Here is a 23,913-nt window from a genome sequence, read left to right as displayed (position 1 = left end):
ATTCATCATAGTCTAGCCCTTGTGTTGCCTTCGGGTCAAATTGATCTGTTTTATATCAGAAAATATGGGACGTAGAAATAAGTGCTAAAAATGTAGAAGAAAAATGTAACAATTTAAAACATTGGAAAAAGCAAAAACAAACTGTGAAAAAAAGGCGTCAAAAATGTCGAAATAACAAGTGTTTTTTTTCAAGGTTGACGGAAGGACAACACAAGGGCAAGCATAAGTTGCCATAGTAACTGAGCTTGAACTGAGCTTGAATGAACATGGTCCGGGGCAGGCTAACTGTCAGGCTATGACTAAGTTGCTGTTTAAACAGAGTTCCTTTACCACTGACTTTCTGGCTGGTTGCCATATATCTGACTTTATTTACCACTATCAGTCAAAACATTTAAAGTGCTCATATTATGCTTTTTGGCTTTTTCCCTTTCCTTTATTGTGTTATATATCTTTTTTGTGCACGTTATAGGTTTACAAAGTGAAAAAGCCCAAAGTCCACCCCGAAGGGACTTACCATCTTCCAGAGAAAACACTGTTCACAAACGGCTCCAAACAGCTCTATTGTAGTCCAGCCTTTACTTCGGAGACAAACGTGCGTCACTTTGTAACACACATTATAATGCTCGCCTAGCTGCTAGCATGGCACTCCATTATGCTCTGCAAATGGCAAGCTAGCAGTACTTACTGCGCATGTGCGACTCCCAACAAAGATGGTACAGAAGTGAGATGCCTCACTCTGTAGAAAAAACAAAGAGCTCAACACACAGGGTGAAAAGAGGAGCTGCAGCAATGTTCAGTACAACAAATATATGGTGTTTTCTGAAAATTAAACCACATAAACCTATTCTGGTACAACCTCTAAATACAATTATGAACCTGAAAATGAGCATAATATGAGCACTTTAAGTTTAAAGAAAATCAAATAAATAAAAAAAATACAATAAATAAATGATAAGATATAGACCTGGAAGAATATGGAAGGCTATGTGATGTCTCTAGATATCTATCTATATATGTGATAGGTCTCAATCTAATTACCCAAATAGACTGATAATACATATACATAAATAAAAAATACTATCGCCATGAATTAGACTGACCAGAAATGTAGTATCTAAATCCAAATGGCAATGTTTTAATTGGTTAATACATTTGAAACAATGTCAAATAAGTAAACTCTGACTATTTTTAACCAGCTTTGTGTCACTGCATTACAGTGACATGCAGATGAACAGCATCTGTCTGCCTGTCCGCACACAGAGCTCCCTCCGCTCACAAGCTGGCAAAACTACACCGGTCGTCCTGAGCGTCCTATTGGGATGCAATAACAGTGGACTGATGGGTGAATTAAATGGAATAATTGTCATCATTATAATCTTTTAAGCCCTATTCACACGGGATTAGTATTACCTGAGGACCTCTAGAAAATGTGTACACAGAGGTTGTGGGCTAATATTGGTCCCGTGCAAATCGGCATTGGTATTGGCTGTGTTGGAAATTATAACTGAAAGAGCCTTGACATCATACGTGGGGGATAATGTCAGTAAAATACATCCTGTGCGAATGTGCCGCACGAAACAGACTTGGGTGGAGATAACTAAATCACATAAGGTCCCTTGTTAATACTAGTCCTGTGAAAATAGGTTTTTACTGTCATCCTCACTGTTGATAAGCTCATTAATTTATCCATTTAACAAAACAGTTGTTATATCATATAGAAATAGAACACTATTTCTTCGAACAGCCCTCTCATTTTAGTATAGAGCACCAGATGGATTTACAATTTTCCAAGGGCACCGTCGCTGCATACGGAGCTTGCATACCCGAGACAATTGTGATTTGTTTTAAGTGTGCATAATGTGTTAGTCTTTACCAAAATTCTGCTCTTCAAATGACTAATTTTGAGTAAATTCATACATACAGTACATATATACATAGTAAATGCTTGTTTTTGCGTCAATATGTAAGACCTAGCTTGGGGGCTGGGGGTTAAGGGAATGGGGATGGTATGGGCTTGGGAAAACAAATCTTTATTTTATCCTCATTTATGCTGTATAACTATTGTACAATGTTTGAATCTATTGTCCTGACTTCATATAATAATAAAAAAACCTTGAACAAAAGAAATGTACCTATTCACTTTCTGTGGTCCTGTCCAATGGCAGAACAGTTCTAGACTGAGGAAATGTATGTTTTACAGAGGATAATGAATGTTCATATTCCTTAATGTCCTGCATACTAGGAAATAAAATGGAAAATAAACATGCAAGAACTACACAACATATTGCTGCAATAGCTTGTCTCTCTGTAAAGAGGACAGTACTTATGAACTGGAATACCCGTAAACCTGGGCTGCGGTGTTTTGGTGAAAGTAACACAAAAGTATTGTACACAGACAGTTAGGGGTACACAGACAGTTAGGGGTACCCTTCCGGCACCTTTGATTAATAAGTAAATTTATTTAATTGGCAGTTTTATACATCAGTGTTTCCCATTCGTTTAAAATAACGCCAAATATCCATTCTAATGTATCCCCTATTAATTATTGCAGTGCACCGCCGTGAACTTATGCACAAAGCAAGTGGCTATGGTGAGACTATTCTGTTAAAATAGATCGGTGATGCTGTTTTGCCCCGATTGTTCTCAAGTCAGCTAGAAGTGAATGTGTCCCAGTGGGTTTTATGTGGAGTGACTGTGTTGGACTCCATATAAAAAATAGGCTTTGGAACTGGTCATATGGTAACTTATATATATGCAGGCAATTTGGTCTTGTGTGCGCTGATTAATTTGGCATGCAGTTAACACACTAGTAATTTTATAAAGTAACTTATTACTTTTAAATTAAAGTGACTAGTAATATGTTATAACAAATTACTAGTCACTTTAATTACATTACATTAATTATTACATTTTAAAAGTTAACACTAATGATTGTCAATGTCATACATTTTCAGATTTCAGCAATGAGTGCAATGTTATTATCAAAATACTACTAAAATACGACCAAGGTTTTATGAAACCCAAATTTGCTTTAGGATTAAAGTGTACTTCCGCCATCTTGCCTTGCTATTGCATTGCACAAAGCACCATGAAAATTCCATGATTTCTATTAAAAACCATACACAAAGGAGGACAAGAATAGTGGGGCAATAGGGCAATGGCATTCAATAAAGACGGAAAGCATGAGTCTGAGTACCTTAACACACAGTGTCAGTATAAAAGGAAACCCAGTAGAGTTTAAAGAGAAGATGTGGGGAAAAAAAGAAGTGAATTCAGGTACTCTGGGTTTCACCTAGCATTGAGCATGCAGAGCCACAGTGATTTTCTACCACGCTCCCCTGAACTGTATATACTAAGAAGTAGCCTGGGCTCAAGGTGCCCTAGTCATCAGGGGGAAGAAATGCATAGGTGATCAACTGATTGTAATCTCAATGAAGCAAACTGTCAACAGAGCTTTCCGGCACCAGGCACCAGAGGCTATAATGGAGGTGGTGTTCAGTGTACAGCTGGGTTGACTCTGCATCGATCCCTGTGTTCATTAACCCCTGCTGGCTCCTCATCCATCATTCTGACTCCACTGTTTCTATTGTTCCACTGCACGGTGCATAAACTGCAGGATTATATGAGCGATTCTCGTCATCCCTCCTTTCCACTTTTTCTCTCTTCTTATTTCAACTGTCACCTCACTAGCTATTCACAAAGAGTGCCGTTTTTTCTCATTTTCTTTTTTTATTCTTATTCATAGGCTTTGTCATTGATGATGTTACAAGAGACTGGTGGCAATTTTACAGAAACCACAGTGCAGGTCGTATCAAATTTTCGGTCTTTAAGAACAGGCTTGATTAGAGATGATCAGACTTTTAAAGCCCTGATTGTTCCAATGAACCAGTCCCATCATGCATAGCTTCCAACATCATGCAAATAACTATTCCAGCTCTTTCGCAATTTACAAGGGGAAGTCTTTTAATGATTTATGGATTTGCATTGATTTTTCTTTCATGTAAAGAGACTCGTAAAATTCACTTTCACATACAGTTGTAGATAACAGTCAGTACTGACAGTAGGGGCAAAGAAGAAATAATTAATGCAATTGATTGATACATGTAAACAGCCCAGGGTAAGAAGCCATGTAAAGGTTGTAATGCTTTCACTTGCAAGCTTGAGTGCAGTGGGATTAGTCACAATGTACAGATTACTACTGGGATCATCATTTGCTTCCAATGTATCAAATGCAATTTAGTAGTTTACTGGAGCTTAGCATCGCTCAGTCAGACAGAAATATATTTTGATCAGGAGAGACTTGCACGTGGATTGACGTGCACGATAAAAATTATTAATGAAAAAAGTAATTGGGACGTCATCAAATTCCCATTGTGATGTCATCATATTTTAAAAGGCGTTGAGAAGCCATGAGTAATGTAGGATAACCGATGCAGTCTAGACACTAGTGGTGATAGTGATGAATGAAGAGGATGCCGATTTCTGGATGGATAAGAAGAGGAGTAAGCTCTGGTGAGCTCAGACCTGGGCGCTGAAAACGATAAACTGGAGTGTTAACACTGAAATGAGAGCATACAGCAACGTAGAGGAGAACATTTAAATATTGACGGCAAAGATGTGATTGTATCGTTAAAAACCTTGGAACTTACAGAGCCTTATGAGGTAACATTTTCTTTACTCTTGTGCTGAAGTCGGAAATTTGTTGTCTTAAAGGCGAATTATATAGGATTTTCAGGTTCATACTTGATATACTATACATACTTTTACTACGACATGTTTACATGCTTTAATGTTCAAAAAACAGTTTATCTTTCTCATACTGCCCATGGCTGCTGCACCTGTATTCACCCTCTGTATGAAGCGCTCTGCTGGACTGCCTGTCTTTTTTAAGCCCCCCTCCTGAAAAAGCACAGTCTTTTCTGATTGGCCTGCATGTTTCCTGGAATCTCCGCTGCACTCCAGTTTTGTATCACTAGTAGCAGCTGGAACTACTGCAACGGAGAATATAGCAGGGCTTTGTACCGTGAAAAATCACAAATAAAGGTTTCTAAACAAAATACTAAACAACCAGACATGTCCAAGCAGTAATGTGATCCCGAAATTGGGGAGAAATGACCAGCATTGGCCGCCAAGATTACAGCTATCTGGCGTTAGCATTCAGCTACTTAATAGTTAGCAGTATGCTAACGTTAGGTTGTAGTGGAATGAAGCAGCACTTTCTACTGTCAAAAATTGCAGATAAAGGCTTCTGAACCAAATACTACCCAATCAGCAGTAATGCGACCCACATTGGCAGCCCAGATGACATCGCTTACTGTCGTTAACATTTAGCTACTATAGTTAGCAGTGGACACTAATAGAGTATAGCAGCCCTTTCTACAGTAAAAAAAAAGTTAAAGGGGGCGGCCTCTAGCTCACACAGTAAGAGCGTTTGCCCCATGTTGGCTGAGTCCTGCAGCGGCGCGGGTTTGAGTCCGACCTGCTGCCCTTTGCTACGTGTCATCCCCCATCTCTCTCCCCCTTTCCGGTCTATCCACTGTCAATAAAGGGAAAAGCACCCCCAAAAAAATAATAAAGTTAAAGGCTTTTAAACCAAATACTACGTAACCGAAAATGTTTCAGGAGTAATTTAACAACATTGGCAGCCAAGATTACATATTTTACTGCCCTTAGCATGTAGTTACATGCGAAAATGTTAACAATGCAGTAGCTTAAATAAGAAAAACACTCCATTCCTGCCTACCTGGAGCAGATGACTAATAACAGAAGGCCGGAGAAGGCCGGCTAAGTGTTGCGTAATACTCAGCCCAGAGTAGAAAAAGCTGTTGAGCGTTCAGAACAGTTGGAAATCTGAAAGTTTTAGCTCACGGGGATATCTCTAAAATATGTTTACCTCATTATTTGTCTTGGCCCTGTTTAACATGAACATCCGACATTATAACATGACATCACTTTAAAGTACTGTTAGCCTTAAAGCAGAAACTATTTACAGGTGTTTTGGCTACTAGTCACCAGAATGGGTTATAATTCTTTGTGGAACATTTTGGAAAAAGTACTTGTGACACCATCCAGGCTCTGTATAAATTACAGTCAGTACTCCAGTTATTTTACAGTAATTACAATCATTGGATTTTCACGTAAGTTTCTCATACTTACTGACTGCCTTTGGTAACCTTCACTACATTGTCTCGCTAACAGCCTGTAAGGTTGGAATCAATGTTTTAATGGTAATGTAAATCCTGCAATTGATTTTAGGACAAACTAAAATATTGTCCTGCAGTAATGTCATGGCAGTGTAATTTATTGGCTCAATGAATCAATTAATACATTTTTATTTGTCACATAAAATCGTACAAAGTACAATTCCATTGAAATGTAATCATCTTATGTGTATGTATTATGCTCATTTAATGTTATGTCTAATTACCATCACTGTAGCTGAATATGTGCTTATCATATGGATTTGGTGCCTTGCAGAAAGTCCTGACAGCAGAACCACGCGTAACGAGTTTTTTGGAGGGAAGAGATGGGTTTCATTTGATCTTGTCACAGTGAAGGAAGGAGTTAACTGTGCCAGCAGTGTTTATTAGCATCAGGGAAACTGCCTTCTCCAGCAGTCTCCCCCCTGCCAAGGTGTTCAGCACAGATACAGGCCAACACTGATGGGAACATGTTAGCGATTAAAACACAAGCCAACTCCCAGCACATGGAAATCCAGTGACCTCTGGGTAGTCTGCAGGAGAGGGGATTTTTTGATGCTTCATATAAAGTCCTAGCCTGGATGCCAGCCGAACTTAGTCCCGCCCACAACATTTGAGGGCGGGAAGTTCGGTCTGGACTTGATCCATTGTTGAGCAATTATGCTCGAACCAGAGCTGTTCGGACCAATTCTTATTCTTATTCTTTATTTATAAAGGACAACACACATTAATCAACATTTCTGTAAATGTGCCAGTGTTAGCCAGCCGGCTAATTTTCAACTGCAGTCCTTTTGGCCAGATGATGTTAGACCAGAGCAACCGGAAGAAAGAAGACATTAGTACAGGTTAAATTATACAGACAGAAGTCAACAAGACACAACACAGACAGCTAGAGCATCAGAGAAGCTATCCCTGTTTGCCATGCAGAGCCACAAGAAGCAGCAAAGCACCAGCATATCTAAACATCAAACAGCATTCACATTCAGTACAAGATATTATACAAGCATCGAAACACGGCCAAGCAACATAGGCCACAAGCCATCTTCTAACAGCGTTCAACCATGCAAAACAATAACAAGCCATAACGAAAAGATAAAATAAGTTACATCACTCATGAGGGATGCGTTACTATAGGACAGGTTAATATGATGGTAAAAATATTTAAAATACAAATTTGTTATTCATACATATTCAAGCAATGCAAAGCGAGCTAAGTTTAATACCTAGCAAGATATCAAAACATTAAACATGTTAGCAAGAGGTTAGCAATACTAACAACATTAATATAAAAAATACTAAGAGACTAAAAATGTTCACAAGTCTGACTATCCAAGAGCCAGAGAGCTTTTGTTATGATGTAGGACGTGGTGCAGTTACTTATTTCATTTGGTAAAGACCCCCCTTAAAAAAAAAAAAAAAAAAAAAAAACCCTCTCAGAACAGACCGAGTGGTTCTATTCTTAGAATTTTTTTGTTTAATAAAATAATTGAGTGGTGGAGGAGCTTTACCATTTAGGATCTTGAACATCAAATTGTCGGCGCGGGCTTTATACGATGGTGGACAGATGATCAACAGTAACGTAATCAACCACGTCACCAAAGAGCGCTTGAGTTGAATTTGTTGACATCAAAGATGGGTGCCATTGCGTCTGTTATAGAAGATATCGACATATGTATACACTTTGCACACCCCGACTCACTTGCCACACGAAACTACCGCCTCTGCCTTTGATCTGTCGAGAGCCTGAATTTTGCGCTTTGTGGTTTTTTATTACAACATTTTTTACATTTTTTTCTTTTTTTTTTTTTTTTTTTTTCCTGGTTCGGTTGAAACATGCCCCATAATTACAGCCCAATGGAGCAGTATCAGACTCATATTGTGACTAGAATCTGAGTAGGATGACGTCAGGCTAATAAAAAAAGAATAATATTGAAATGCAGAGATAGACACGACTTATACCATATAGTGTTGTTTTCCAGGTTTAAAACAAAAATGTAGCAACAATAGAACTGAGAAACTCCCCAGAAACTGAGGTTTCCATATTAGTTCCACTTAAAAAATATGTGAAACAGGCATTCTTGGTTAGCTAGGCGCTGTATAATACTCTCCACTTGAGATAACATGAAAATACAATGCTCATCTTGTGGAAATGAGCCACCTATGTTGTTAACTTTGCATCATGCCAGTTGATTAATGCAGAGAAACAGACATATTTCATGAATTACACCCAGCACAGTTCCAATCTCAATTGGCTGCATGCATATTAGACTTAATGTTTGGCAGTGGCTACATTGGTTGCTAAATTTTGCATCAGAGGTTGGTGAGGAGTGCAAAATTAACCCATATTGAGTGGGTTTAAAATCCCAATGAATAATTGAGACAAGGCTTTAAATAATTAAAGTGGACCTTGTAGTCTTTCACGTTAAAGTGGAGGTTTGTCTGATTGCTGTTGTTGTTTTTAATCTTGTTATTTCCATATGAATGCCTTGAAGGCTGCATGGAAGGAAAAAAGCACGTTCAACTGACTGAAAGACCGTGAAAATGAGTACACATTTACATCCACACACTAATACACAACTAATTAGGCTACATTCATCCCTCTGTTCCCCTCTCCTTCCCTTACAGATATACACACAGTATATGGTGTCAGTCCTCTAGCAGCCACAGTCTGCATTGAAGCACTCTATTTATGCAGAGTGCCAAGAGAGAAGCAGAGGGTGCCAGTTTGTTTGCTGTAACTGCCAGCCAACCTTGATTTCAAAGCAGTCTGGTAAAGTGAACTTTCACATCAAAATAGAACCAGATTTGCAAAAACAGAAACCCATAGTCATTGCCAGTGGATCTTTAGCAGAAATCACTCCCTGAGCATGTCACAGATTTGATTTTTGTTCCTCTGGTCTGCAGCTCCAGGGCAAATGTTGCTTCTGATCATGACTGGCTGAGCAGTCCAATATCAAGGGGATTTAGTTCTGTTTTAGGGTGGCTTTTCCCTTAAAGGATAACACCAGATTACCTCTTCAGATTAGCTTTCCACATACAATAGTTTGACATTTCTCACCTGATAGTTACTGGTTTTATTGTTTTTAATTTCTTCTAATATGCTTGTTTTATGTGTTGGTTTTATTGCTTATGTATTTTTTATGTGATATATGTGCTTGTTTTTACTTTAAAGTGTGTTTGAGTACAATGAAAAGCGCTATATACAGTACAGGCCAAAAGTTTGGACACACCTTCTCATTCAATGCATTTCCTTTATTTTCATGACTATTTACATTGTAGATTCTCACTGAAGGCATCAAAACTATGAATGAACACATATGGAATTATGTACTTAAAAAAAAAGTGTGAAATAACTGAAAACATGTCTTATATTTTAGATTCCTCAAAGTAGCCACCCTTTGCTTTTTTGATAGTGCTGCAAACCCTTGGTGTTCTCTCAATGAGCTTCATGAGGTAGTCACCTGAAATGGTTTTCACTTCACAGGTGTGCCTTGTCAGGGTTAATTAGTGGAATTTCTTCCCTTATTAATGGGGTTGGGACCATCAGTTGTGTTGTGCAGAAGTCAGGTTGATACACAGCCGACAGCCCTATTGGACAACTGTTAGAATTCATATTATGGCAAGAACCAATCAGCTAAGTTGTTGTTTGGGCCAAGAACCACAAGGAATAGACATTAGACCAGTGGAAATCTGTGCTTTGGTCTGATGAGTCCAAATTTGAGATCTTTGGTTCCAACCACCGTGTCTTTGTGCGACGCAGAAAAGGTAAACGGAGGGATTCTACATGCCTGGTTCCCACCGTGAAGCATGGAGGAGGAGGTGTGATGGTGTGGGGGTGCTTTGCTGGTGACACTGTTGGGGATTTATTCAAAATTGAAGGCATACTGAACCAGCATGGCTACCACAGCATCCTGCAGCGACATGCCATCCCATCCGGTTTGCGTTTATTTGGACCATCATTTATTTTTCAACAGGACAATGACCCCAAACACACCTCCAGGCTGTGTAAGGGCTATTTGATCAAGAAGGAGAGTGATGGAGTGCTGCGCCAGATGACCTGGCCTCCACAGTCACCGCACCTGAACCCAATCAAGATGGTTTGGGGTGAGCTGGACCGCAGAGTGAAGGCAAAAGGGCCAACAAGTGCTAAGCATCTCTGGGAACTCCTTCAAGACTGTTGGAAAACCATTTCAGGTGACTACCTCTTGAAGCTCATCAACAGAATGCCAAGAGTGTGCAAAGCAGTAATCAGAGCAAAGGGTGGCTACTTTGAGGAATCTAAAATATAAGACAGGTTTTCAGTTATTTCACACTTTTTTGTTAAGTATATAATTCCATATGTGTTCATTCATAGTTTTGATGCCTTCAGTGAGAATCTAAAATAAAGAAAACGCATTGAATGAGGTGTGTCCAAACTTTTGGCCTGTACTGTAAATAAAATGTAGTATTATTATTATTATTATTATTATTATTATTATTATTATTATTATTATTATTATGATGTGGGTCTAATTTGGTCTTTTTAGTCATCCTCCCTATTTGTAATAAAAATCTGAATCAGAATCAGAAAAGCTTTATTGCCAAGTACGTTTTTTACACATACAAGGAATTTGTTTTGGTGTTGTAGGTGCATGTCACACATTCTCTAAAATAAGTTAAACAAATAGATTAAACAGAACAAACAATATAAGTGTGTGTGTGTGTATATATACACACACACACACACACATACACATATATATATATATATATATATAAGGTGGTGAGTCATCAAGTAGGGGTCTGGAGGTGATACTCCCGATACCATTCAACATCCTAAGTCCGAAAAAGAATGAGATCATGAATACAAGTGGGGTCACCTTCAGACATCCAGAAGGATCTAGGAGTAGAACCACTGTTTCATCGAAAAAGAACGAGTTGAGGATACCTCCTGGAGGTACTCTGGGCATGTCCAACTGGGAGGAGAACTCCGGAGAAGACCCAGATGGAGGCATTAAGTATTACCTCCGGCCCAGAAACGGAAGCCAGGATGCCCCAGGAAAAGCTGGATCGTGTGGCTAGGGAGAAGGACATCTGGGCTAACTTGCTTATTCTACTGCCATTTTAGTTTGATTCAATGGATAGATGGATGAGGTAGTTTATATAATCTGGATTAACTGTTACAACCAGTGTTATCATCTTACCACTCATTGTTCCTTACTTCATCAAACTCTATATAAGCAATGTTGTCAATTCCATATCTCTGATGGCGCAAAAGACAAAAATCTAAAACTAATCTCAATTGAATGATCCTTTAAGCCTGACATCCACTTAAAGCATCCAGTCTATAATGTTCTTCTCATGTGGTGCATGTACATTAAGGGTCTATAGGCAAGTTGTGTGTCTCTGTGGAAGAGTGTGTTCCTGTGCATAAATATGTACAGTGCCTTACTGTATGCTTGGATTTATGCACCCATGAAGGCTGTGTGTGTGTGTGTGTGTGTGTGTGTGTGTGTGTGTGTGTGTTTTGTGTGTGTTCGCTCCCGTCACCCATGAGGAACAGCCCGAGGGAGGCTAACACACTGTAACAGAGCGAGGCAATGAGCCAGGATCACTGTTGGGGTCCACAGGGAAATAACATGTAAAGAGCTTCCTGTCAGTGAGGGGGCGAGCCCAGGGAAATAACCCAGGATTGGTGTGAACCTCTGCCATCTCTCTGATGTTAATTCACCATGCTGAGCTAATACACACATTCACATGTACAAATGCATATGCCACTGTCTCCTCTGTTTCTTCCTCATATAGCACAAAATGCATTGATAACATTTGCATACCACACAAACAATAACTTATTCTTACTCTCCACACGGATGCATGCACACACAGGTACACACACACACACACACACGCCCCATGGTGCACACACACTAGAGACACAGTGTAACTCATATGCAGATACACTGACTAACACACATATATCTTCCTGCAATCTCACTCTCTAGTACACACACACTTCTTTCCTGAGGCCAACTAGTCAAGCAATGACATTTGTCTTTGTAATGCAATTGCCTCCATTGCCACACATGCAACACCAATAGAACTGTTGCGCATAATTCCACTGTTCTTCAATACTTGGCAGTGTTATTACATAGAGCTGTCCCACAATGAAGCAGTGGGTGGGCTGCAGGATCAAATGACACCATTTCAAAAGGTTCTGAGTTCTTTCTCTTGCAATGCATATTCTGTGCCACTGGGCAGATTTGTTCCAACATATTAACTGGAGCAGATCATGTTAATGGGGATGAGGATGACGAGCTCATTCTGAAATGGAGGGTGTTGGTACATGATGTCTCCGTGTGAGAGAAAGCTCCAGCTACGTATAATGTCCATGTTCAGGGCTGTTTTTGCCTGAAAGTGCAGAACGTTTTGCCTGACAGTGCAGAATGTTTTGCCTGACAGTGCAGACTGTGGATTGGTTTGTTCAGCAGATGATGCTGATATTCTGTAACACACGCTGCAGGGCAGATTGTTGGAAACAAGTGAATAAAGATAACTGGGATGGTCAATAATACGTAATACGATAAACTATAATCAGCACAGATTTGATTTGAAAAAATGTGTGATTAAATTTGATTTACAATTTCAAGGATTACTTCTTTTCATTTTTGGTTGTGTCTTTAAAATATGGCAGTTTTAAAAATGATTAAACTTTTTTTTCATAATACCAATTCTAAACGCTTGTAGTTTGTATTCATTTTTATTTTCATTGTAAATGGAAAATGAACATTTTGAGTGCACCTCTTTTGCTGCAATAGCAAAGTCCTCCACAAAAACGTACACAAATGATACAGCATTTCACACGTTGGAGAAAACGCACACAGTTCTGTTTTTCATTTAGTATAATGTCAATATTTTCAATGTTTGATTTTGAATAATCCAAGAGTATTCAGATTACATTACATTACAAAACCATCTTGCATTCTGAATGCTGCATTGCTGGTTGTGAGACCCACAGGAGACTGTTGGCAATGACGATGTGCTTTCAGAGTGAGACATTTCATTCTATATTATCCCTCTATTTTCATAGATTAAGATGATCCTCACTTCTCTTCCCCTCTCCCTCGCAGATAACAGCTTTTGATGAGCTCCAGGCTGACTTCAAGGTGCCGATCGATCAGGGCAATCCACTCCATGCGGTAGGTTTACTCTCCCTGCTCATTTTATTGTTGAAAAATATTTAAATCAATTTTCTAAGAGACACACACATTTCTTTGTCTCATCTTTCACTCTGTGTCTTTCCCAGACTACATTCCTGTACTTTCTCTCCTCTCTTACTTCATTAGTTTTGAATCAAGCAGCTGTCAATATACTAGTTTTGTATGCCTTTCTCTCCTCACTTCCTGGCTCAAAAGCAGATTCCTATCATAGGACTTCAGGCCAAAGCATCAAGTATGAATGATTATCTTTTACAAACAAATTCTTGAATCTAAATAAATAAAATAATAGCAACAAGCCATAACCAAAAATAAACATGGAATCTACAGTTGGTTACCAGTCCCGAGGCATGCCATTTCTAAACTTATGCTCAAACAGAATGATCTTAACCCTCGTAGCTCCAGCTAGGATTTTGATATAGTCTAGACTCACACAAAATGTCACTAGAGCTGCCAACTTTCTGGCTATCCATCTGCACAGAAAGGGATGCTCACCAAGCTACAAAATGTATTACTTTATCAAAAATCAAATGCTAAATTTAGTGTGAAATCTGTTACAGGATCCCTGGGTGGGGATCATTTCCTGGTTAGCCTGCAAAAAGATGTCATTGATAGACTTTACTCTGTTGTTGTTGCATTGTCGGCTCTCTGCTGAAACTGCTTTAAGGCTACCATATACTGTGCAATAGTTTTTTGCAGGGTTACAATGTGGGAAATGGGTACACCAGACTGTACAATATCAAGCTTGAAGTGTAGCAGATTGTTGGATAAATGCCTGATTTATGACGATATATATGACGATTTATTATATTTTTATCTACTTGAGTACTTACTTTTGATACCTTCCTTTCACCGTGTATACTTCTGTATTTGTACATTATTTGTAGGATTATGAATGCAACACTTTTACTTGTATTACTGTTGTATTGGTACTTTTACTTGAGTACCAATACAATATGCAAGGGCCTTTATTGTCACCTTGAAAGGTGCTAAAAGCTAACAGTTATCCCTGATGTTATTTAAAAGGTTCTTTCAGGCTAATGCCAGGATGTAAATGGATTGTATTTATATAGCGCTTTTCTAGTCTAGTAACGACTACTCAAAGCGCTTTTACATAGTACAGGAACCATTCACCATTCACACACTGTGCCCGAGGTTGCCGTACAAGGTGCCACCTGCTCATCAGATAAACATTCACACACATTTACACTCCGATGCGCAGCATCGGGGGCAACTCGGGGTTCAGTGTCTTGCCCAAGGACACTTTGACATGGGACTGCAGGGCCAGGGATTGAACCACTGAGCCACAGCCGCCCCGGGGGATTTAGGCTTTTAGTGGTTATGTGTATCCAGTCTGCTATGTCATTGGGAACATTTATTGTTTTGGCTTACTGAATTAGCAATAGTCAATTCACAGGTTAATACACTGGATTATACATATATCCTCTACTCTTCTAGGCTGTCTGGTAAACAAATCAGATGTGCAGTGAATATTAAATAAATGCTGTGTTAGATCGGCATTAATTGATTTCATACATATAAACTAGAAACCACAATCTTATCTCCTTTCACTACTTTCTCACAGGGAAGAAACAGGCAAATATGTTCTCCTTCATCACTCCTAAAATTGCCACAGCAGCGATCAGGAGAAGTTGTGGAGAAGAAATTTACATTAGCGTTGGCCAGCATGGGAAAGCTGCCCCCGGTGAAGTTGTTTTAGGATTTGTTCCAGCCCTCTAAATCCCTTTCCCTTGAGTCTTTTGGGCTTTTACTAACACAGTTGGCCCTTAATAATGCATGGTGCAGTACAGCATGAGCAGTTAGTTTGGAGGTGACTTTGACTTGACTGAGTTGGAGAAGGAGACAGATTGATGAAAGAAATTGCAAACTGGGTGAAATAGGAGAGTTAGAGATGGAGACAGACAGACAGAGGGAGAGATGGGTGAATGAGGATTTCTTAAGAGGCACATGAAAAGATTTTTTCAGCTTGAAAGGCATTTTCAAGACTCTGAAAACGGTGCATTAGACCAGATTTCCCCACTCAGTACCACTTTCATATTTTGTCATATTTGCATATCATTATACAATGCAGAACGTATCAAAGAAGCCAGCAGCTGAATGGGTGCAAAAGGTTCCATCTAATTTTCTCTCTTTTCTAATATTCCTTTCTTCTCTCATGCTCCCATCCTTCCCTATTTGCCTTCTGCTTCTTATATGAAATGCTTCACTGCTGCCCAATTCCAGATAAAAATGTAGACATAAAATGCATGATTTATTTTTCAAAGAAATTAATTAAATATATTCTCAAAGTTTTAGCTTCTCTTTAAGATTCTCTGACAGGTTCAAGTTAATGTCTTAGTTTTCTAATGGGTTCCCAGAAGCCCTTGGAAACCCGAGACAGTTTGTAGATTTAGAAAAATTATAATCATGAATAGAAATAAAAACAATGTTATATGTTTTCAAAACAGTATAACATTCATATTTTTATAAACAAATGAGGTTCCAGAGGTTAACAGAAATTGCAATTGCATGCAAGCATAAAAAGATCCTCAAGTTTTAATGAACGATGAGTGGTTATATTAAAGATGGCTCTGGGCGCCTGGGAATCTCACCCATATATACTGTAGAGGTTTACTCCTCGACGCAGCGGCCACGGGTTTGACTCCGCATTTTGGCCCTTAACTGCATGTCATTGCCCCTCTCTCTCCCCTGTCGTGTCTTCAGCTGTCCTATACAAATAAAGACCTAAAATGCCCAAAATACTATCTTAAAAAAAAGATTTGCTCTGAATTCGCCATCTAATCCATTTCCATGCTTTTAGCTTTTTAATATCTTTAAATGTGTGATCTGGGGCTTATCACTTCCTCTGGTTGTAATGACAAAATGTACCCATCATTTTTCTCAGGCTAGTATAGCCAGATAAAAGTATCAAACCACCTGTTTAAAAGCACCAGAATACAGGAAACGACATCTACAGTACTTGGTTCTAAATGATCTGTCTTGAGGACACACACATGAGTTAAATAACAACTTTCTAAGAAAGGAGATAAATAAATGTGTGACTTGACCAGATTTGGAGGACCGATTTTCTTTTTTTTTTATAGCTGCACTTTACTAACTACTTCTGAATGGGTCGTTCAACAACTCAGTGTTGCCGAGACATTTACAGCTTTTTCCTAACTTCCACTTTCATGTAGTGTAGCTTTTTGCACCAGTCCGTCATCATCTACTACTTCAAGAACTCTGGTAAGTTTCTGTTCATTTTGAGGGATCTCTCCTTCCTTGACAATCACAATAAGTAATGGTGGCAGGGACGTCACTAGGATTGAAAGACAGGGGCTTAGCCCCCAGGGTATGCAAAATCTTTGCATTCACACTCTTTTGTTACTTATGTCAACAACCAGTGAAGAAGTCAAGATGTTAACAAGTAAAAAGCGACAGCCATTTCTGCTATGTTGAACAAAAGTTACTGTAATGTTAGCTTTTAGACATCAAAGCTGGATGGGGGAATTTTAGGCCAGACTATGCTCCTTCTGAGTTCTTCCGTAGGCTATGACTTAAAGCTATAGTACGTAGTTTCTGTTGCCCCCATGAGGACTTTTAAGTAATGACAACAACACTGTCGGCACTTCCACATGATACAAGCCTTCCGTGATCGTGCACCGCCCCCACACAGTTGCTTGTAGCCAAAGACGACACAAAGGATTAAAAAAACATGATGAACTCTTCAGAAGAGGTCATTATCTTCACTCAAGCTTCTGTGCGGGAAAGTCACCGGACAATCACAATCACAATCGTGTGAACATAGCCATACTAAGAAATACAGAGAGAGTTGTATGGAGCTGATAGTCTTAATTAAAGCATTAACAGGGACACTATGAAATTTAGTTTTCACACTGATTCTTGAAACTTTGGTGAAAACATGTCCCACTAAGAAAAGTGCCAATTCTGTTGGAAATTAATAACATTTTCATGAATAAAAAGAATCAAGGTTATAATCAGGGGGTCCTTTGCACATATCTAAGGTTCTTTTATAGTTTTATTTTTAATTTAATGATTATTTGCTGGCCAATTGCCTACAACATTAAGAGATAATCATTTCAACTTGATTAAAAAAACATAAAGTAATAATTGAATTGAATAATATATTTACCACATGAAATTGTACAATAGTATAATATGTTTTAAAAACTACAGTGAGTTTTTAACAATATTTACTATTATTTTCAAAATGTGTTCCACGTATTCGTCACCACCGTCAGATATTTATAAAAAGCAATAAAATCAGGCAACTACAAGGTCAACTACATTCCTGAGGACCCCATTTTCAAACCTTCAGCTCTACTGCATGCTTCAAGATCACTCAAGTTCCCTTAAGTTTGCTATTTTCTATTAAACTTGTTCATATTTTGGACACTGCTACTACATAACATGTCAACACTCTTTGTATAAAAAATATTAGATTAGATTATGACATAAATGTATACTTTTTAAGAAGAGGTCTGAAGTAGCTAGCAATAGAGGGGAAACAAGATGGCTAATGTGAACAACTCATGCATATCATGTGGTGACAAAAACCTACTCTTTCACATGATATGCATGCTCAGGATTGTTATTTTTTGGACCTAATAGTTAAATTAAGTTGTTAAGCAAGAAGCCATCTTCTGTGGTATACATTTTGGAATTGTATGTTGTTATGAGGCCACTGTCACCAGATTAGTATCACCACCGTCAGTTCTAAAGTCACCACCAAAGTCACCACCGTCAGTTCTAAAGTCACCACTGTCAGAGGGAGTTTTATTTGTTTTAAATGAATATGCTTACAATATGTTTCTTCAGTGCTGTTGAGTTATTAAAGTAAAAGTCTCTTTTAATACAAATATATGTTTGTTAAATAAAAAAACATTACTTTTTTCTATTTAGGCTTAAAGTAAACGTTGTACGATGTTAGATCTTTTAAAGGAGTACACGTGAAACAGTATAAAAAATTAACAAAAGTGAATATTCAACATTTAACAGCATATATGTGTACTATAAATGCCAGATAATGATTTTAAACTCTAAATACATATTAGACCAAATAAATAAAACATAATATGCTTTTTATTGTGTCTGATGGTACATGGAACAAAGTAATAACTGGAAAAATGTCTACTTTCTGAAAAAAATACAAAATTAGGAGGTTGCACCAGTATATTGCTGAATAGCCAACACTTTGGTCAATAATGATATACCTTCAGATTTTGTAATTTAACTAAATTTTTATTTTCAAAATGAAAACCTGTTTTATCCAAATTCCCAAGAATCAGTGTTTCATTGACAACAACATTCTATGGGGCTGATATTGTTTTTAATATTATGGAGATATTATGCTATATTAATGGCAAAGAATAGAGCTGTGGATAGCTAGCTAGGTTAGCTATTTCTTGTATTTCACTCGTTCACACTAGCTAAACTATTGTTTTCCATAGCCAACTAAAATATCCAATTTCTTTTACCTCAAGAAAACGTAGCTAAAGTTAAGCAGGATACAGTCCTTGACTACAAGTTACAATTTCACTCTGTATCACTCACTGTGTGTGCAGTAGCAAGTTCAGACCAAAGATTTGCTAAGAGTGGGGATGAATCATGCAGCTACTTGCAACTCACCGGTCTGCAGCGTTCTGAAAGCTGCCAGTTTACACCAATGAGACGAGACTAGACAGTGTATCGTCTTTATGGCAATCGACTCTTTGTACTTCTGTCTAACTTCGGACTTTGTAGCTGGATATATCATTTGTGGTCTTTTAAATATCAATTTGGATAACATTAGTTATCGATATTGGAGTCTCGCTTTGCCAGAACCTCCTCCACAGCACGCTGGAGGAGAGTCTGGCTACTCCACACAGCATTTGGGGATGGGAGGAAAACGTGCTCTGGTTTAATGGCAAGTCTTTAAACCAATCAGAATCGTCATGGCCGGTGCTTTAATAATACTCCGCACAGAGCCGCTGCAAAATAGTCGTGCGAGAAAAAACTCAGATTGGACAGATAGAATAGCTTGCTGTCTCAATTTACCATGCAGAGATCAGAGGAGCAGTCAACAATAGTCCTCATAAATCCACCGAATTTAAAATTCTAACACAAAGAAAGCGGAAGGAAATGGAAAATACATGCATCCGGCGGAATTTCCTGCAGCACCGGAGCAATGCCGGAAGTGGAACACGAAGGATATAGACTAGTGATATTGAGATGCTTGCTACAGTTGCATTTCGAGTGATAAATCGGCGAAAACATTTTATTTCTCTGATTCACTGCTTTGGGTTAATGTTGATCTCTCTCTCTTCAGTCACTCTTTACCTCGCTTGACCACATACCATTACCATCCACGCAGCCGCTCGGTAGCCTCTCTCTAAAACTCCTCCAGTTAACAGTAAGTGAAATAGAAATAAAACAGACACACTACAACACGACACAAACAGATGAATGACATTCATGCATGGAGTGTTTTTTCCCACAATACCTCTATCTCTCAATCTTTACTTCTGACTCTTCCTCATGAAATACTCGATGACCTTGATGCAGCTCTCTTTGCAGCTAACTGTTCAGCTGTCTCTTAGCTGAAATACTTGGTGACTCTGCGCAACCTGGTCTCACAGAATTCCATGAAATGAACACGGCCACTTAACTCAAAATCTGTGGCAGTTTCACGGATTCGCCGAAAGTTCCGTGACGGGCCCACGGATGCAATGCCTATGTAAGTCAATGACAGGCATCATCCCTGATTCCCTGATCACAGCACGTTTCTTTCTGTACAGAGAAGCTGTATGCAGCTTTGCTATTATTGGTATTTTTAGCCGCTCTTTTAATCAACATTGATTCACCAGATCTTATCATGGTTTAATTGTATTTCTTTTAATGTTATTATTTCGGTCTATTTCGGCCAGGGAAGCTGGATTGCTTTGTTGTTTATTGATATTTTTTAAACTATAACGCTACAAATAGCAACATATATTTAGATATTATCATAGTATGCATTTCTTTATTTTAATAATATTATTTTGGTCTTATTACTGGTGAAATATTACAGTATGCTGTAAGACAGAACACAATATGATCCGAGCTGGGCGCATGCAAAGCTGATTTCCCACAATGCAATGCGGGCATTCATTTCAGAAAATCAGACAACGATCAGCGGGTCTTTAACGCCAGTATTGCTGCAATGTACATACATATAATCATTGGTTTGGTCACCAGCAACAACACGTTGCTCAGCTTTGTTCCAGTAAGTTATGCACCGTAATAACGTTTTAAAAAATCCGCGGAATACTACAGAAGTGACATGGTACATGCTGCTCAGCGGATAAGAAGATAAAAAATACATAATATTCGTAATATTGATGTTTTTGTCTAATGTTGTATTTGAGGATGTAAACAATGAAGATATTAATAATAATAAAATACAGTTTCATGTATTTGTCTCATGTATTGTGTGCTCGGCCGGCCGGCCGGCGGCGGCAATCTGAATTAGAATGAAGCCCATTCACGGCAGACAGCAGAAACCACAGGAGCCGAACATGTCCTCCCACCCATCCCGGAAGAACTACAAGTGCTCAAGCTTTGTAACAGGTTCTGGGGCCCGTCTATAGTGGGAGTTGTAGTTTTTAAATATATTGGTATATTTATCCTAATTAGAAGTTGGCAGTGTATAATTTTGGATACACCCTGGGGGTTTTGGGGGTGGGGAACACACTGGTGTCATCAGATTTTAAAAATCTAATCTTTGAATAGGTGAAAATAGCTTATTACCATATTTGACAGTGCTTACAGTGGGTAAACTTCGGAGACCATATCTACATGACAGCTGAGGTCCAGATCTTTCTAGAACAGCTGGTCCTATGAGTGTAGCACCTTCTGTTGCTAAATGACAACCCTTCAAACATGTACTGGGTTGAGAAGTTTCCAACGATGTCTTCGCTATAGTCCTTCGACGTTTTCATTTTTACCATATCATGGAGACCACTTTGCTTTATTGTCCCCAGAGGGATATCTGCCTTGAGTTCAAATGCTTCATACATAACACTTAAACATATTGTTTTATCATACAGCTGACAAATACTTACAATAAAAAAACATAAACAAAGTGATATGCAGCCAGACTGAAGCACATTATCAGCCACAATATATTGCTTATCTTTCACAAACAGTGAAAAGACCTACACACAACCCTATATGCATCATATCATGAAGCTATTCCACAACCAGCCTTAAGCAACATTCTTTAAAGTTTTAATTGAGGTTGGTCCAAATTAGGCCTATAGTTTAGAAATATTTAGTTTAGAGCTACTTGGCATGGAGAATAAAGATCAGACCATATTCTCTGTGCTTGCCTGGAGAGACTGGTTTCTATTCCTCTCCACAACCTTCATGACAGTTACCTGACAACCAAACTTTAAATGAGATGTTTTTATATTGTATAAAATAAACCATCTGATTCACTGTGTCTGCTCTAAATCATAACACACACTTTGAACACGGCCTTCCAGCCAAAGGTGTTGTCCATATGAACACCAAGGTGCCTATAGGAGCAGAGCCGATTAATTGGTTCATCATTTATGACCTCTGATATCCTCTGACCCATGTCACGACCCTTCCCTCAGTTTGTGAAAAAAATGCCAAAACACATGTTGTATATGTACACATACCCAAACAAAGCTATATACATCTCTGTGAACAAAAACCTCGGCAACAATCTGCTTATCCTTTTAATTTCCTGAAATGCTTCCTAAAACTAGTCCCTTTTGAAGGCTATATGACTACAAGCTGTAACCACGGTGATTGATATGAGGATCATCTTCTGAATATAATAATATGTTAGGCCTACCATAAATTGTCCCACACATACATATGCTCATGTTTTTTTCCCTTTAGTCTTTGCTATTAACATTCATCAACCACAAAATTTGAAAATTGCGTTTTTAAATAACAATGCATGGAAAATAAGATAAAAAAATGCTTCTAGTTTATTTTTTGTTTTTAACAACAGAACAAGTCAAAACAAATGTAAATAAGTTAAACATAAGCATAAAACACTATTTATTGTACAAATTCTCATGTAGGCTACAACGTGCAGCAAGCTTTCACAGATGCCGTGCGGTAATTACTATGTCACTTCCGGAGTCTTCAGCTGAACGTTACTACGGTGCATAACTTACTAGAACACAACAGAGCAACGTGTTGTTGCTGGTGACCAAACCACTGATTATATATATGTACATTGAAGCGATATTGGCGTTAAAGACCCGCTGATCGTTGTCTGATTCTCTGAAATGAATGCCCGCATTGCATTGTGGGAAATCGGCTTTGCATGCGCCCAGCTCGGATCATATCGTATTCTGTCTTACAGCATACTGTAATATTTCACCAAGACCAAAATAATATTATTCAAATAAAGAAATGCATACTATGATAATATCTAAATATATGTTGCTAGATATAGCTTTAGAGTTTAAAAAATATCAATAAACAACAAAGCAATCCAGTTTCCCTGGCTGAAATAGACCGAAATAATAACATTAAAAGAAATACAATTAAACCATGATAAGATCTGGTGAATCAATGTTGATTAAAACAGCGGTTATTGGGCTAAAAATACCAATAATAGCAAAGCTGTATACAGCTTCTCTGTACAGAAAGAAACGTGCTGTGATCAGAGAATCTGTGCGTAGACCATGGATGATGCCTGTCATTGACTTACATAGGCATCGCATCAGTGGGCCCGTCATGGAATTTTCAGCAAATCCGTGAAACTGCCACAGATTTTGAGTTAAGGGGCCGTGTTCATTTCACGGAATTCTGTGAGACCAGGTTCCTCTGAGAGATGGTTGGAGCAGTGACTGAGTTCAGTGGCTCTGGAAGCTGTGGTTCCATATACAGACTTAACATATTCACTGTCGAGCAGCATGCATAATCTTGATTTTTCCGCCTCAGCATCAAATTCTTCTTCTTCCTCAGTCAGGCATACTCTTATTAGTCCCAATAAATCTGCAGTTACTGTACATCTGTGCATGCATACATTTCTCCCCGAATTTTTTTAGCTTAGTGCTGTTTATAGTCAAATACTGTTATATATAGAGAATGTAGCTGTGAAAATCCAGCCATTAGAATCTAGGTGTAATGTAAGCAGGTTGATGGTTTCATCCTGAATACAGCAACTAGCCATCTCCTTCACTTTTATATCTCTCTCAAACAAACACACACACACACACACACAAACACACACACACACACACACACACACATTCAATTATATGTCAGACAGTGTAGAGGAAATAATACAATATAGTGAATAATGTTATACAGGAGAGGAGTTGTTTTTAATCCTCAAAAACTTAGTAGATTCCAGGGAAGGTGGACTGCTGTTGCTTGAGGAGCTGAGTCTCTGGTTGATGTTTCAAAAGCTCTTTGATAGTTTATGTGTTTAGATTTTTGTATACATCCGGAGGCCTATACTACGAAGCAAGATTTGGCGTTAACGAGCT

The 23,913-nt window shown here is 38.5% G+C and overlaps 1 protein-coding gene across 3 annotated transcripts in view; it reads left to right on the top strand.

Annotated features, from left to right (window-relative positions):
• The window catches only part of cnih3 (cornichon family AMPA receptor auxiliary protein 3), a 143,205-nt gene that overhangs the window by 12,945 nt on the left and 106,347 nt on the right, over positions 1-23,913 (top strand). For all 3 annotated transcript variants that reach the window (XM_039782002.1, XM_039782001.1, XM_039782000.1), the window contains exon 2: positions 13,307-13,375. In XM_039782002.1, coding sequence (XP_039637936.1) covers positions 13,307-13,375 — 69 coding nt within the window. The remainder of the gene's footprint in view (positions 1-13,306; positions 13,376-23,913) is intronic.

The sequence above is a fragment of the Perca fluviatilis genome, chromosome 18, assembly GCF_010015445.1.
Source record: "Perca fluviatilis chromosome 18, GENO_Pfluv_1.0, whole genome shotgun sequence".
NCBI classification, from domain to species: domain Eukaryota; kingdom Metazoa; phylum Chordata; class Actinopteri; order Perciformes; family Percidae; genus Perca; species Perca fluviatilis.
Note: the sequence above shows the minus strand (reverse complement) of the source record. Positions and strands in the feature narration are given on the sequence as shown.